At 38.0% G+C, this 15,682-nt stretch overlaps 1 protein-coding gene across 2 annotated transcripts; it reads right to left on the bottom strand.

The window, feature by feature from the left end:
- Positions 1-1,186: 1,186 nt before the first annotated feature.
- LOC6642929 (calcium-binding mitochondrial carrier protein SCaMC-1-B) lies at positions 1,187-15,636 on the bottom strand. 2 transcript variants are annotated; one of them, XM_002065846.4, is made up of 8 exons: positions 15,516-15,636; positions 14,116-14,851; positions 13,008-13,134; positions 12,841-12,928; positions 12,661-12,772; positions 2,760-2,918; positions 2,108-2,681; positions 1,187-2,038 (listed from the first exon to the last, which is right to left on the bottom strand). In XM_002065846.4, exons 2-8 carry the CDS (start codon positions 14,623-14,625, stop codon positions 1,803-1,805), a joined length of 1,806 nt encoding a protein of 601 aa, XP_002065882.1. In that variant the 5' UTR covers positions 14,626-14,851; positions 15,516-15,636; the 3' UTR covers positions 1,187-1,802. The 2 variants fall into 2 exon arrangements, with proteins under 2 accessions (XP_002065882.1, XP_015033769.1); XM_015178283.3 differs by lacking the exons at positions 12,661-12,772; positions 12,841-12,928; positions 13,008-13,134; positions 14,116-14,851; positions 15,516-15,636 and adding an exon at positions 7,278-7,891.
- Between the last annotated feature and the right edge of the window lie 46 nt (positions 15,637-15,682).

The following is a 15,682-nucleotide window of genomic DNA, read 5'->3' as shown; positions in this document are numbered from 1 at the left end:
AATTATAAAAATATTTCATTTGAATTAGTTGGTTTTTTGTTGTTGTTGTTGTTGTTGTATCATTAAAATGGAAAATGGTTAGAGGAGATTTATAATTTGTTTTGTTTATTTGCAGAGAAAGATTTTGAAAAATAAGTTATATATTTTCATATTGTTGTTTTTTGTTTTGTTTTTTAATAGTTTGTTTTGCTTGTTTCTTTGTTTATATATGTATATATGTACTTGTATTTGTTTCGTTTGTTAGCTTTAGTCACAATTAATCTCGTTGGCATTTCATTTCACATAATACAATCTAAGAGAAAGTGTCACTAAACTTAACAAATAAAATGCTAAAAAAATTTGTCAGCCTCGCCGCCGTCTCGAACAACTGCGAGCGCGACTTTAGAAGCGCATAAGTCGGTAGTTAATTGGTAGATATATATATCTATATAATGTATGTATGTGTATGTGTATGTATGTATGTATGTATGTATGTATGTATGTATATTATAAACTATTATCATCACATTTCAAACGTTAAGTGTCGCTTATTATTTTGTATCTTCATCATCATCATCATCATCATCAACATTTTGCATAATTTTAAGCTAAGCAAATACGAGGAGTACATCATAGTTATCCGTTTTATTTGGGATTTGTATCGATATAGAAAATTTGTTAATGTTCTTATTGATTTTGTTTTTGTTTTTTCTTTTTTATTTCTTGTTATACAGTTGTTGTCTTTTGTGTGTACAAGCCTAAAACGCTGCCAAGTATGAATGGACTTCGATCTCGGGTCACAACATTCGGTTTTATCACTCTGCACTAACTAACTAACTAAGTAACTAACTTAACGATTCATTCCCAGTTTTCTCAGCCACCAATCAATCAATTAACTACCTAACCGTCCTGATTTGCTGTTACAATTCTGAGAATTTTGTCTGCTTAGTTTTAGTTTTTCAGTTTTTGTTTTTTTTTTTGTATTTTGGTTTTGGTACGAGTGTTTTTGTTATGTTTTTTGTTTATTTTTTGTTTTTCTTTTTATTTCATTTTTGTTTTTGCTGTTGCGAGCACTGAAGGCGATTTTGATTTCGATTACCCTTCGGGACGTAGCCTAAATGTTAATAAATTAGCACTTAATTGTTACAATTCGGCTCTTCTATGTGTGGACCTAAACACTGCCGGCTAACTAGGATGACTTAAGAAAATTTTGGGATTTGTTCCACGACTTTCACGCGCCTGGCCTTAAACATAATGTTTAGTTTCTCTATTTCCTTTGCTTTACTTTCTTTGTTTTTTGTTTCGTTTTTTTTTTTTTTTTGTTTTTTCATATATAAATAAATTAGCCATAGTATCACTTATTTTGTATTTTAAGAAAATAACCAAACTGATTGAACTAGACATTACCCAGAAAATAAGAATAAAAAATAAAAAAAAAAGACTCACAAAAAATCTAATAAACCTATATATTGGTATATACCAAAAAGCTTGGAAGAGGCCTGTTCTACACTTAAGGAAAACAGCAGCTTGTGGTACACTTCTTGATGAGAAGATCCTGTCGCCACTCGCAGAGCGAAATGTAAAGGAAGATGATAGGAATAGGCGATAGAAAAGGAACAGACAAGGAGAGAGCGATTGATCTTACATCTAACAACTACCACAACTACTAGTACTATACACAATGGAGAGCAGAGCATCAGAGAAGTAGTGGGAGTGGTAGCCACAGCCATGACATCCGCACTGCAGAGAGCCACAGCCAATAACCGTTGAGTTAACCTGATCGGGCAGATGGTTGAGCATCGATTCGTTTGGGGGCAACCATCTCACGACATTTTAATGCCCAGCGCCCGACTCGAGTATTCATAGACAACATAGCTGATGGATACGGCGGGCAGCACCTTGAGGAAATTCGGTGTAATGCCACGGTACAGTCCCGTCAGGCCCTCTTGTCGCACAATCTTGCGGAACAGACCCGTCATGGTCTCTTCACCGCTGTGGGCATCGCTACTCTTGAGGGGAATCTGTGTCTTTCGCTTCTGGTTGCTTATTGTTTCGGCGGCTGTTTGAAAAAGTAAAGGAATTAGTAATTAGAATCGTCTGGCAGATTAAATGGCTGATTATAGCTTACCTTGTGCCTGTAGCCGTGTTCGCACCAGGGCCAGGGGATAGGAGCAAAGCTGACCGAGAGCACTCGATGTACTGCCGCAGGCCAGGAGCACCAAAAAGCTGGGCTGCTCATTATTATCGTGGCTGGCAATGTAACGACGCTTGAGCGTCTCGTAGACAGCCAAATCGATGCCAGCATAGGGCAGAATACCCAATATATTGGGCACATAGCCGCGATAGAAACTTCGCGCTCCCTCTTGCTTATAGATTTTGGTAGCTGCATCTGCTATTCCCGCATATTGGCCCGTCTTGCGCAACGCCAGGCGCGTCTTTAGGACCTCCATGGGATATATGATAGTCTGAGAGATGCCACCAGCAGCGGCGCCCGCATAGAAGCGTTCCACAATGCTCATTTGTCGTGTGGCATCCTCGCCGCGTATCAAGCGTTTCATTTGCTCATAAGCAGCGAATTTGAGTGCTGTTTCTGGTGCAATTTTAAGGACATTGATGCCATTGCCGCGCCACATGCTACGCGAGCCGCCTTCATTTAGCATAATTTGCATGCACTCTGAGATTCCCATTCTGTGTGTTTGTACCTGACAATGACAACAAACAAAAAAAACACAAATGGTTGATGGGGATGTAACAAAATTCGACTTTCTGTTTCAGCTTACCTGCAAATACACTTTGATTCTGTCCAAGGGAGCTGTGCATGTGCGTGACACTGCTCCAGCTATGCCACCGGCGACCAAGTGACGCCACCAAAGTCCCGTCTGCATTTCCTTTTGTGTGAAGTCATCAGGTACATTCATATCCTCGCCAATGTCGAGGTACTGCAAGCAACAAATTAAAAAAGGAAACACACAACTCAATTAATTTACAAACATTTTTGAATCATTTCAAATGTTAACAAATCTAAATCTGCATAAAATATAATTGTGCTGTGAACCAAATACCATATTCGGATCGCCATCTGAACGATGATGCGATGTAAGTGGTCTAAGAAGAGGTGACAGAAGGAGGTGGAGCAGATATTCTTGCTTGCCGCCGCCTGCCTGAAAGTATGCATCAATTTATCACAAAATGGCCAACACAAGATAATTATCAGGTAAAACAAAAAAAACAATACAAAATAAAATGCAACCTGCCATAGTTAAATGCAATTGCATTTGTTTCTGTTTCTCTTGCAACGCCTTCGCTCGCTCTGCCATGCCATGCAACTGCTATGTGACTAAAAAAAGATATATGTACATATGCATCCCCATGGATGGTCGGCGGGTGAGGTAACAAGGGGGCGTGGTTGGGGACAAAACTACGCAACTTACACACGCGCCACAGAATGTGTCGCAAAAACGCGAGGCGGAAACAAGCGAAAGCAAAACAAAAAACTATGCAATAGTCTAGCCCGCAAAAGGTTATATCATTCGTTCTCAGTTGGTATGTGTCGCCTATTCTTCTTCCCTCTCCTTGCCACCTGCCCACCATGTAATAGTTATAGATTAAATGGGCATATTAAAAGAGGAATTGTAATATTTAAAAACATCTTTTTAGTTTTGGTTCAAACAGATTCATTGAAGAAACCAAAGACCTTTCCAAATAAGATTACCCTTGTGTGTGTGTGTGTCTGTCAAGAGATATTCTAATAGTCGACTACCAAAACTTGGCTGTATTTGTTGTTTTCAATTTATATCCAACTCGTGCCGACACTATATACCCAATTTGTGTGATTTTGTTTTGCTCTCAGACACGGCACCTCCCCTCCCCTTCTCTTCCCTTGCCACCTTTCCTTCCCCTTCCGACAGCGACGTTGACGCCGACGCCAACGACGCCTCAAAATTGTGTAATATGGCCGATTTGCTGGTTTTATAGACACATTCTGTCGTTTTGGCTCTAGGCTTCGACTTTAGGATAATTGGCTTTTGTCGGAATTGAGAACCAAGCCCCAATCCCTCTTAACTGATAATTAACAAAACACAGTGCGATTGCTGATAATTTGTTTTCAGTTGTGTGTGTGTGTTTTTTTTTTTTCATTTTGTTCGCAAAATAACTGAAAGCTGTCTGAACATGATAACCAACCGCGCGGGTCTTGTGATTTTTTTTTTTGCAAAAGCTTTTTCGGAAATTAGCAAATAACAAAAAACCAAAAATATATGAAATAAGATAGGCAAAATGAACAAACCACTAATAACTATGGATTGACAATATATTTCTGTCTAATTGTGATTGCAAAAGAGAAAATACTCCCCCTCCCAGACCCCCCCTTATTTAGACATATTCGGCGGTTGTAGGATTTCAAGGTGAAACCAATTCCATTCGGTATGAATGAACAAGTTCAGTTGCCTTTGACTGACTGGTTGGCTGGACTGACTGTCGGGCATTGCGATAAAAGGCCATTCAAGTCAATTTGGAGGTTTAAATGACTAAGTAAATAATAATAATAATAACAACAAAAACAACAGCCAACAACAAGTGATGGTCATAATAATATTTAACCAAGGATAGGGCAGAATAATCTTTTTTTTTTTTTGATTAGGAAACAAAAGCATAGAAAGAGTTTTTCTTAGTAGTTCATCAAACTTAATTCATTACAAGGATTTCTATAATCAAAATACTTTAAAGAAAACTGAATGTATATTATATAATAAATAATATTCTTTTCTATCAGTTATAGTCGGGAAATGGAATAAATGCAAATTCATTCAGCATTGAAGCCTTTTTTTTTTGCACTGCGAAATAAATATGTGTTTAAGATTTGCATATAAGCAAATAGAATTGACCAAAATCGTCCAAATGCTATATTTAGACACAAAAGAGAGCTGCCTCCTCCTCCGTTTGAATTATTTGCCAAATTTCTTTACACCTTTTTTTTGGCTTTCATTTTTTCTCTTCCTTGACATTCCGTGATGTCACAAATGAATAAGATGAAGGGGCAAAAATTGTTGATAAACAACAATTTTCAATAGTTTATTTTACAAATTTACGTTTAGCCCATTTGGGCCCAATCACATGCCAAAATGTGTGAAATTCTTTTCCAATGGAAAATGTTAATTGGTTCATTATACAAACACTCAAATCGCACAATAATGGACTATGGAAAATTTAAGCGTAATACAGAAATTTTTTGGAAAAATTTACAAAAATGCAATGTCAAAGTCGAAATATATATATATGTATAGGCCAATAAAAAAAACATATACATATAGATAGCTAGACCACATGACAGTGAAAAGAGTTTTTTTTTTTTTGTGTACGTTTTATACACACAATCGTCCACATACATACATATATCTATTTATATCTATTTTTGTTGAATTCTTTTGTTTTTGGCTCGGAAATGTGGAAGTGTTTCTAAAAATAAGCGGTTACAACTGGTTAGCCAGAGATTAACCAAATTGGTGTGTCTACGTGGATAGGTTAAACCAAATGCCTTGAGATTGGATGGGTGACGTCTCAATTCAATTGAGCCTCCACCATTCGTATTCAAGGCAAACTGGGCCGAAGTCGAAGCCGGAGCGAATCTGAAACGCATTGATACCATGGGCCATAGCAAATGAATGATTACAAGACATGATGATGATGGAAGGCAAACTAGGCCAAGATGTGCTGTCAATGAGGCTTGAACTTATAAGCTCACTTGTTGTTGTTATTCCCCCCGATTGAATGACGCAAACGTTTGTGTTTCTTTTTCTCAGACAGTGCGTCAACAATTTCCAGTAAATGAAATATAAAAGATCAACAAGTTTGTTTCTGTTTTTTTTATAATAATAATAATGAAAATAAAACCGAAATAAACAGAAAACTGTTTGCACATTTGACGTCACTCGATTGCCATGATGGGGGCCTGACCTGTCCAACCTACGACAATGGGAGGATGGAGGATGGAGCAGGGCGAAGGTGGCGGTTTGGGGGCCAACAACGTAGGCACGTCGTGCTGCTGACTCAGTTAAACACAAATATTCATTACATATTGTCGGGTGTAGATCCCCCGCCGCCAGCCATAATACATATGTTGGCCAAGAGCACAAACTGTGACGTTGGCACCAAGCACTAGGCGCAGTTCACTTGGCAACAAGCGACTCAGTTTACAGTCAACTTAAAAGAGCGCCAACTGATCGTGGAGATAGACGGAGAGCGGCAGAGACTAAGAGAGATGGAGAGACATTCGCCACGAGGTTGCCAGTGTGTGAGTGTGATCAAAGTATGTCGTCGTCGTTGTTGACGATAAAGACGAAGACGGAGTCAAAGACGACGACGACGACGACGCGACGACAGCCCCACAGACCAGTTCCCCCTCTTCATATCAGTGGCGGATCTAGGAGCTGCATTGTATGAGGGGTAGAACTACCATTTTTTTTACTGATCGAAACTAAAGTTGTATAGAGAGTTGTGGTGGTTGAATTATCAAGAAAACGGGTATTTCCCCACATTGCAAGTGGCATTGGGAAGTTTTGAAACCTTCACACCGACCCCCCCTCTTTCCTGCTGTAAGCCCACCACTGTGTTCACCATATCAGCAGCAGCACGTTTAATGTTGTTGGCTTGACTTCTTTTTTTTTTTTTTTTTTGGTTTTGGTTTTGTTTTTGGCGCGCTGTTGCCATGCGCCCAAATCGATTGATCTGCTGCTGCTGCTACGTAACTGAAAAGTCAAGCTAAAGTGGAAACAAAAAGACTGAATTCCAATCCGCACACGTACAAGCAAGCAATTGTGATGGTGGTGCGGTGCTGCAACAGCTGCACAGATATAACAACAATTGAAACGTGCAACGCTGGCAATTTCTTAAAGGGTATTTTTAGCTGACTCTAAACTGAGAGCTGGAAAGAGAGATTGCTCATAAAACAATATAAAATGTTTCGTCTTATTGAAATTTCTGTGGAAATGTGGGCAAAACCGATAAGATAAACAACAAGGCAGTTTGCTGACTAGATCGAGCCCCGCACACACACACACACACACACACAAGCACACGCCTACACTAGCAATGAGTCAACTTCCGTTGCACCTAATGGTGTATGCTTAGAATAGGAAATTCCAGAACACACTGGACATCATCAGCATCAACGTCATGATCTATGCACATATATACATATGTATATATCCCACATTACACTTTCATTCATCATCATCATCATCATCGGCAATCTAGTAATTACTTATGTATTTATAATCAAAAGGTATAAAAAAGACACCTACCCGTCCCATCATATCACGAAATATGACAGCAAAATCCTCCATCATATCACCAGCGACTGCCATTTGTTGTATATTATGGTAATCGACTGGCAAATTATATGAATATGTGCTATTTCGCAGCATTTTGTTGGACACAAAACTACTTTGTTTTTGTTTGATGGATTTATAAGTTAATTCCGTTTCCTAATTTCCGCTATTTACAATTGCGGAATGTATAACTTTTTGTTTGAGTGTCTATAGTCTATTGTGTTTAGCTTTCACTGGCTTTGGTTTTTCTCAACAACAAAAAAAAACACACAACAAAATAATTAAAAACTTTCACTTGGAGCGCAGTTACAAAATCAAGCAGCAGCTCCTCTTCTCAGTGTCTTTGGTATATTAATGATTTAAAAAAAAAGGAGTAATTCTATTATTTATGACAATAATATATAGTAATATCGGAATAAATTGAGACTTTGCTCGTTTCGCAAACAGAACGCGGCACTTGGTTGAACAAAAATTCGCGTTTACAGTTGTCTCGAAAGAACAAAAAGACTGAATTCGAAACGACGATTGGATGTCGTTTGTTAAAGCTTGATAATTATATAACAAAGCTTCGGCGCAAAAGATATTTAACGCGCAAACACAACCAACGCGTGAGCCAGCTACTACAAGACTGAAAAATGGTGGAGAGCGCCATCGCGCCAGCAGTGGGCAATGCCTCGCTGCCAGCGTCAGCTCCAACGACACGATCGCTCGCTAATTGCTGAAGCTTCGCGATTTCGTCTCGCTCGGTTGTCGCTCAAAGTACAAATCATCGTCGTCGTTGTCGTCGTCGTCGTGTGGCACTCATCACCACCTTGCCCTCATCTCTCTCCTCTCTCTCTCTCTCTCGAACTATCAGTTTGTCGAATTTTTGCGCGTGTGTGGCCTCTAAACAACCCCAAAACTAAAAACCGTAATCCGTAACCTATAGCATCATATTAACCGGTAATTTTGTAAAATTTCTCAATTTATTTCTCTCTCTTACCCCAAGCTCTTTTCAATTGCCACCCCCTCTCTCTCTCACTCTCCCGCTCTCTCGTTCAGTCATTCTTTCTTTTGGTATATTACGTATACGACTTATAGTACAAGACTACGTCCGTCGCCTGCTGGCCAGTCTGGGCCAACAGAAAAACAAAAGTTAAAGAACTACCAAAAATTTACGATATCTTGAGTCAATGGTCTAGACAGTCCAAAAACATTATTAAAATACGCCTGTTATTTTGTTTACTAATTGGCCCATTCGTTTCTTTATCATATCAAATGACGATGGTTTTTCGCATAGTTAACCGGTTTGCACCGATTTCGCAGAGTACTCTCTCTCTATGCTATATATTATATTAAAATCAAGGGCCCCATATATTGTTGATAGCCACATGACGGGCGTATGACCAGGGGGAATTTGTCTCCCGGCTACTGCGTCGTAAGTTCTGCTGATCATGGACACAGCGAGAGGGTGACAAAACGAACACTTCACATTCCCCTTTTCCTCCGCTCCTCTCCCTCCGTCACCAAGCTAAAGAATCCAATGAGGTGCAATAGAGACGGGAACGGTGTGTATAGATCCACGGGTACTTAGCACCGTTGCCGATGTTAATCGAATACGTTAATCGTTATTAAGAGAACAAAAGGCAGTTATTGATTTTAAGAATTGAAGCTTCCGTTCAATTCACAATGGAAATTGTTTACTTTTTTTTGACTGATAACTGATATTATCATATATGTATTTAGGTATATAGGGTATATTATTGATCGACCAATATGGGACAAGACAAGCTTTAAATTTTCATGGTCATCACTTGGTCTATGACGCTGACGGTGATCTCTGAGGCACACCGAAATGAATGACTACAATTTTATTTACATTAAGCGATGGAAACTTTACACATTGCATTGTCATGAACAGATAAACAAGACCAAAATGTCTTGCATACGTCACTGGATAGGAGTCTTAGATAAGTCTAAGATAAGATCACATAATACCCAAAACTGTTGCTTAGGAGGGGCTGGGATTTCATTAAACGACGCAAAAGATCATCTAAAAATTGGCTCCACGTTATGGTAATCATTGTCGTTTCGATGGCATTTGTTTTTCCTTCTAAAAACCCAATTAGAAACCACTCATTAGTGTCAGCTGACAACAGAATTAAATTCTATACGTACAACAAAAAAAAAAAAAAGGAAACACAAAAATACCTAAATCATTCTGCTTATCAATAGCAAAATAAATAGATTAATAAAGCTTTCACAATCTAGTCAATAGAATGAACAAAAACCGCAACGATCATGAATTTGTATATAGGTATATTTGTTTCCAGTGATAAGCAGAATGAAAGTAATATAGAATTCAAACGACACACCCATTTTCTGAGATCGGCCTTTGGTTCGGGACCCCATTACCGTAATACACACTAGGGGAGTACACTTAGTGTTTATTCCCTAACATATACGGAGGGTATTTCAAAGTCGTTTATATTGACGTTACAGCGTTTTTTTTTTCTTTAAAACAATAATTCTTAAAGAAACATCTGCATCAAAAAGAAAGACGTTTTGCTTATTTACAATAAGCCCTCTAATGACTTACGAGCACCGATTACCTGGAAGAGAATATAAACTTTGTCGGAGAACTTTTCAAACCATTTTCTTTCTATGAATTTACAATGTATATATTAGGTATACATTCACAATTGGCTTACAAACGGCTTACAGCTGGTTAATAATTTTGCTTGTTACAAAGAAAACGATAAAGAACACTTTGAGGCACGACATCAATAAATAAACAATTCAATTGCAACACAATCAGTAGCTTAAATAAAAGCGAATTAAAAAACAAAAACAAAAAACAATGCCGTGCAAGTTGCACGTACGCGCAGTAACTGTCAGCCAAAGGGCTCAAACTGGCATTAGATAACCTAATTGAGTTTTAAGTGCAAATGAGTTAATTACGGAAAATGTAAAACTTAAAACACTCTCATTTAATAATCCATTTGTAAAATTAGGTAAATGTTCAATATCCGTACACTTTTTGAGGTCTCTAAAAAGTTTTAAGGTTTACGAAAACTTTAAATAAATTCGTGAAACTTGTTAAGTAAATGAAAAATTATTATTAACTGCATTGCCAGTTTTTAAAATGCGTAATATTACAAATTCAATTCTAATGTTATGCACAATAAAATTAAAAATATGTATTATAAAAATACACCTGCAAGATGCTTCAATAAACACTATTTTCATTAGTTTAATCATTTAAATTAATGTTCGAATTAACAAACTATTAATAGATTTATTCGAGACACTCACAGATGTATGTATATATATAATTCTGGGTTATCAAGCACCTTGATTTGTTTGATTTTTGTTAGAAATCGCTTTAACTGATTTTGATTTATAAGACGAAACGGTCAACAGTTTCCAGACCAGACCGGACTAACAATTGTGAACTTTAGCCAATAGCTTTATTTAGATGGCATTTTCCAAGTAAATAGTAAATATTTTGCAGTCTAGCGACAAAATTCTTATCAGCCCGCGAAAATTTCCAATCTCCACGCGAACTTGGCGAATCAATCATCGTACTATATCTAAGACTACGGCGTGTGCACACAGAGTCCGTCCCCCCCATCGATGGCAACTTAATTACAACAACTGGCAAGGCAAAAGCAACAACTTAATTAGGGGGGCACGGCCGGCAAGTGCGCAGGCTTCATTTCCCACCAACATTTGCAGTTCACTTTTATCCGGTTGGCCCCAAGTTCAAGACATTTCATTAGGCTAATGTGTAACGGCGGTCGTTCGTCTATCGAGACCTGTATCCTAGTCGATTTGTGCTAAAAATAGATTGAAATGGATGAGGAAACTGGAAAAGGCTGGATGGTTTGGCTGGCTGCCTGACTGACTGCCCAGCCTATTGGTTTGTTGTCTGATAGCAAGTGACTGCGTCAGCAGAATGAGAGTAAACCGGCTATGTTGGAAAGGAACCAGTTGACCTTAAGAATTCTGGTCCGTGGTAGATCAGTGAAACTTTTATTTAGATGGCATCATCATTATCAACATCACGATTTTTGAAAGGTGGCTTTGTTACCGTTATTAATATTGCCATCGGCGTGTTTGACAATTGGTAACCCTTTTTACGGAAGACCCAACCAAGTGGCACGGAAGATGTCAAGTAACAATGAATTGAATTAAATAAAACGAAGAAATGTGTAAACAAAATGATTATGCAGACAACAAAGCAGCAACAACAATAACAACAACAAACGGAAAAACGGAAAACCAAACAACAAAACAAGAATCCAAAATAAAATAAAAATACCCCCACAATCCAATCCGGACATTATCATCAAAAACCCAGTGACTATATCATATAATCGTAAAATGAAAGTTAATTTTGTTTTTTCATTTTTGTGTGTTTTTTTTTTTTTAACTGAAAATGATGAAATAAAACCCATGACTTGCGTCAAGGCGAAAGAGATCACATAAGAGCAACACTAACAATAAGAGCAAAAATAAGAGCGAGCTTTTCAAGCTTTTCGAGGCAATTTTTAATAGCGGACTCTTAAATGGAAAAGTTCAGGTGTACGCTTAATGGGTCACTCAGCAATATCAGTGGGCGGAGGAGGAGGGCCTTGACTCGATTTTGAATGTCAGTGCGTATGAGAATTTACGCTATATTCTGTATACATACGTATACATACATATATGTATGTATGTATGTATATAAGTAATTGTAAATGGGTTTATGACTGATAAGCCATGTGTGGAAGGATGGACTTTGTGTGTGTGTGTGTGTAGGCTACTCATGGTGATGTGGTATGATGAAGAATGAAGTGTATCGGTGTTAAAGTGCCCCCTCTCCTACAACTACGGTGAGAGACTACGACAATAGCTATAGTTATCGAAATAGTTTCATGGTTTTGATTTTGTTTTTTTTTTTTTGTTTTGTTTTTAAGTTTTGTTTGTTTTTTTTTTTTTTTGTTGTCAGATATATCTACCTTCAGATCTTCCTCAGTTAGTCAGGAGTGATGTGTGTAGGGGTACTACATGTTCATTTTTTAGGTATGTAGCACGCGTAAGTTGATCGGGTGTGTAACAAAAGAGGGAGAGGAAGGAAGAGGAAGTTGAAAATTTGAACAATTAGTTTAAACATACGAATATGACTGATTCACTAACAATAAGATAATATTTATATACAATTCAAAGAAAGAAAACAAAAAACGAATCGATCGAAACATATCAATTCAAATTCAAAGAACAACACTCTATACAAATTAACCGCAAGGAAGCAGACTTCAATTGAAATATGTATAATAAGTATTTGTAGCAAGTATTAGAAGCGCCGACACAAACAACTAAATGAAATACTTACAGTAGAGTGCCGCCAAAATTTAATCAAATCATGTATATCAGTTGAGGGCGCCAGGAGCATAAAGTCACGCCACTCATTAAAGCTAATGTTCAGGCTGCCATCTTTGTCCATTCTGTGTGCACAAAAGAAGAAAATTGATTAAGAAAATATTCCCTAAATTTGCCAAAGAGTATTGTCTACCTAGTGAGCAATTTTCTAGCCTCGTCCAGGTCAATATCCAAGCCCAGGTCCTTGAAAGCGGAGATTAGCTCTTCCAAATCCACTTTGCCTGCAATTCATGTGAATTGATTAATTACCTTACATATGCACGTTTTCGATCATATCCTGCATTTCTGGTTTCCACTTACCATCACGATTTTTGTCTAGGTGTGAGAACTGCAAGCACAAATTCTTCTCGTGCTCCCGCACATAGTGTAGAAACTCGGCGAAGCCAACATTGCCGCTTTGATTCGTGTCCGATTGTTGCAAAAATTTCTAACAAAACGGGGGTGTAAATGAAACAAAAATTAGGATATATTAGACAGTTGGCGCCAATTTGACATACATGATTGTAACAGGCGTATTGCCTAAATCAATAAACACAAATCAATTTCTATAACATAATGGAAGGCTTCGGCTTCGGCTTCTCGTACAAGAAATTACATAAAAAAAAACATGGAGGAAACCATAAAAAGCATTGTCCAACGTTAAACGGGGTACAATGGGGTCGGTCTCTAGTTCTTTTTGATTCTGATGCTGATTAATGCAAATACACAAATTCGAAATGAATTTTGCAACGAAAAATCGAAACGATAATTCTAAAATTAAACAATTTGTGAGACCTTTTTACATCGTGTGCCGTCTGTTTTGCATATTTCATTGTGCACACTTACAATGAATTTGCAAAAGATCTGTGTACAGATCTTTTACTACATACATACTTCTTGTGTCTATTGTTTATCTGCTTATAAGCTTTTTGGCATATCTTTGAGATGAATGTTAATTTTTTCTTTTCTTTTTTGCTTGTTTCAATGAATGGCAGGGCCTGGGCCACATATGGCCAATTTATGTTAATTCTGTTGGCATCCACGACACCTTTCTATTGTACACAGTGGCGTCATATCTACACTCCTAACCTGGGGGCCATATTTTCTTCTACACATACTTTGATGTTTTTTTATTTAATGATATTCTCATAATTATCAGAAGTTTTGGATATTATTATAAGAAATGCTTGAACAAATGTCTTGACATAACATGTATAACATTCATTTACTATCAAAATCTTTCTGTAAAGCATTTTTGATTCGAATGTTTTTTTAAAATCCATAACAGAAATGAACTTGAAATAAATGAAATATTTACGAGAGATAGCTGTTACAATTTGGAGGAGAATAAAATACAAATTTGGGGGTGCTAAGACCCCATAAAACATATATTTAACATTTTCCCCTCCTCTTGTTTAATTTTACTCACTTCCGCGTAGACGCTCGACAAGCCAAATTCGTGAAGCGCCGCCGACAGATCGTGTATGTCGATTTTGCCATCGCCGTCTCGGTCCAATTGATTAAAGATACGCTCGAGCCGTTCCTCATCCTCGGCTGGTATCTCCGTGGGCATAATGGCGCCGGCTGAACTGGATACGGTATTCTGTGGCGGCAACGCATTAATGTTGTAGGGCATTGAGGCAAGATGGGCATTCTGCAACTGGAAGTTGTGAGGCGAGTTGTGTTCATAGCTGGTGGCAAGTGTGGATGACTTTAATTGCGAATAATTATTATTGCATATTGCAGCATTGGCCTGATGAGCCTGCCTAGCGAAATTATAACTGCCCGAAATGGGTGGATCAGATGTCAAATCGATATCGATGCGTTGCTCCTGCTGCTGCTGCTGTTGCTGCTGTTCCAACTTCAACTGCTGCTGCTGTTGCTGCTGCTGCTGACTTACTACTAAGGACGCTTCCGAATCGGCTTGCTTTCTGACCATTCTCCTATTCCAGGCGCCTGTTTTATTTTTCGTTTGTTTTACTTGTCTTTTTGGTTTTGATGTTAGTTTAGCTGGGTCTTGAGACTTGGCTTGCACTTAGCTGTCTGTTAGTTTTCCTATTGTTTTTGTTTTTTTCTTTCTTTTTGTTTTATTATTTGTTGATAGAGCGTCTGTCAGTTTCTCCGCTTTCTCTACGGTTGGCGCATTTTGGTGTCGGCTCACTCGTCTAGAGGAATAAATAGAGAAATTGAATTTGTATACATATTTGCTTAGACTGGGAATTGTTTAAACAAACGCGAGTCATATTTCAACACGGTGTAGGTCTAGGGCTGGGGCTGGGTCTGCACATAATGAAGTCATCTTTCTGTACGCACTATTTGCATTGATTTTTGGCCAAACCAACATGGAAAAAGGCCAAGTTTAAAAACTGAATTTTGAAGGCCAGGTCAGGCCCCGAAGAACAGGCACATATTACAGACCACAGGAACCTTGAAAATTTTTGTCAGCTTTCTACGCACACGCACACTAACGCACGCACGTACCACATGGTCAAAGCCAAGACATAAGAAGTGGGTGCTGAGTAGCCCGAGGGCGGGGACTTGGGTTTTTGCCAGGATATAAGCCTGAAACTTTCGATTCACCTGGGGGGTTTGTTTGTGGCCCTGAATTTAAATGTATATTCCGTCAGTTTAATGCAGTGGACAATTTCTTTGCCTGGGCATGACTCAAAGATTTCACTTTAATGCCAATTTGGCAAAATTGATGCACACACACACACACACACATATATATATACTAAGAAACTCTGGATATGGATATGCATACGATATGTAAAAGAAGAAGCTAATCTTGTGCTTCTTTCAATCGTTGCCCGGTTTTTGGTTACATACTATATGGATTATTGTGCTGTTTTCCTTTTTAATTTCTTGCTAGTTATAAATACTTTTCTATAATAAAACGGAAAAAAACACGACAGAACGAATTTTGATTCTCTCAATCTCAATCGAAAAGTAATCGATTCTTACCCCGTACTTATCGATATTAAAATGATAACACA

Source organism: Drosophila willistoni, assembly GCF_018902025.1.
Source record: "Drosophila willistoni isolate 14030-0811.24 chromosome XR unlocalized genomic scaffold, UCI_dwil_1.1 Seg41, whole genome shotgun sequence".
NCBI lineage: Eukaryota > Metazoa > Arthropoda > Insecta > Diptera > Drosophilidae > Drosophila > Drosophila willistoni.
Note: the sequence above shows the minus strand (reverse complement) of the source record. Positions and strands in the feature narration are given on the sequence as shown.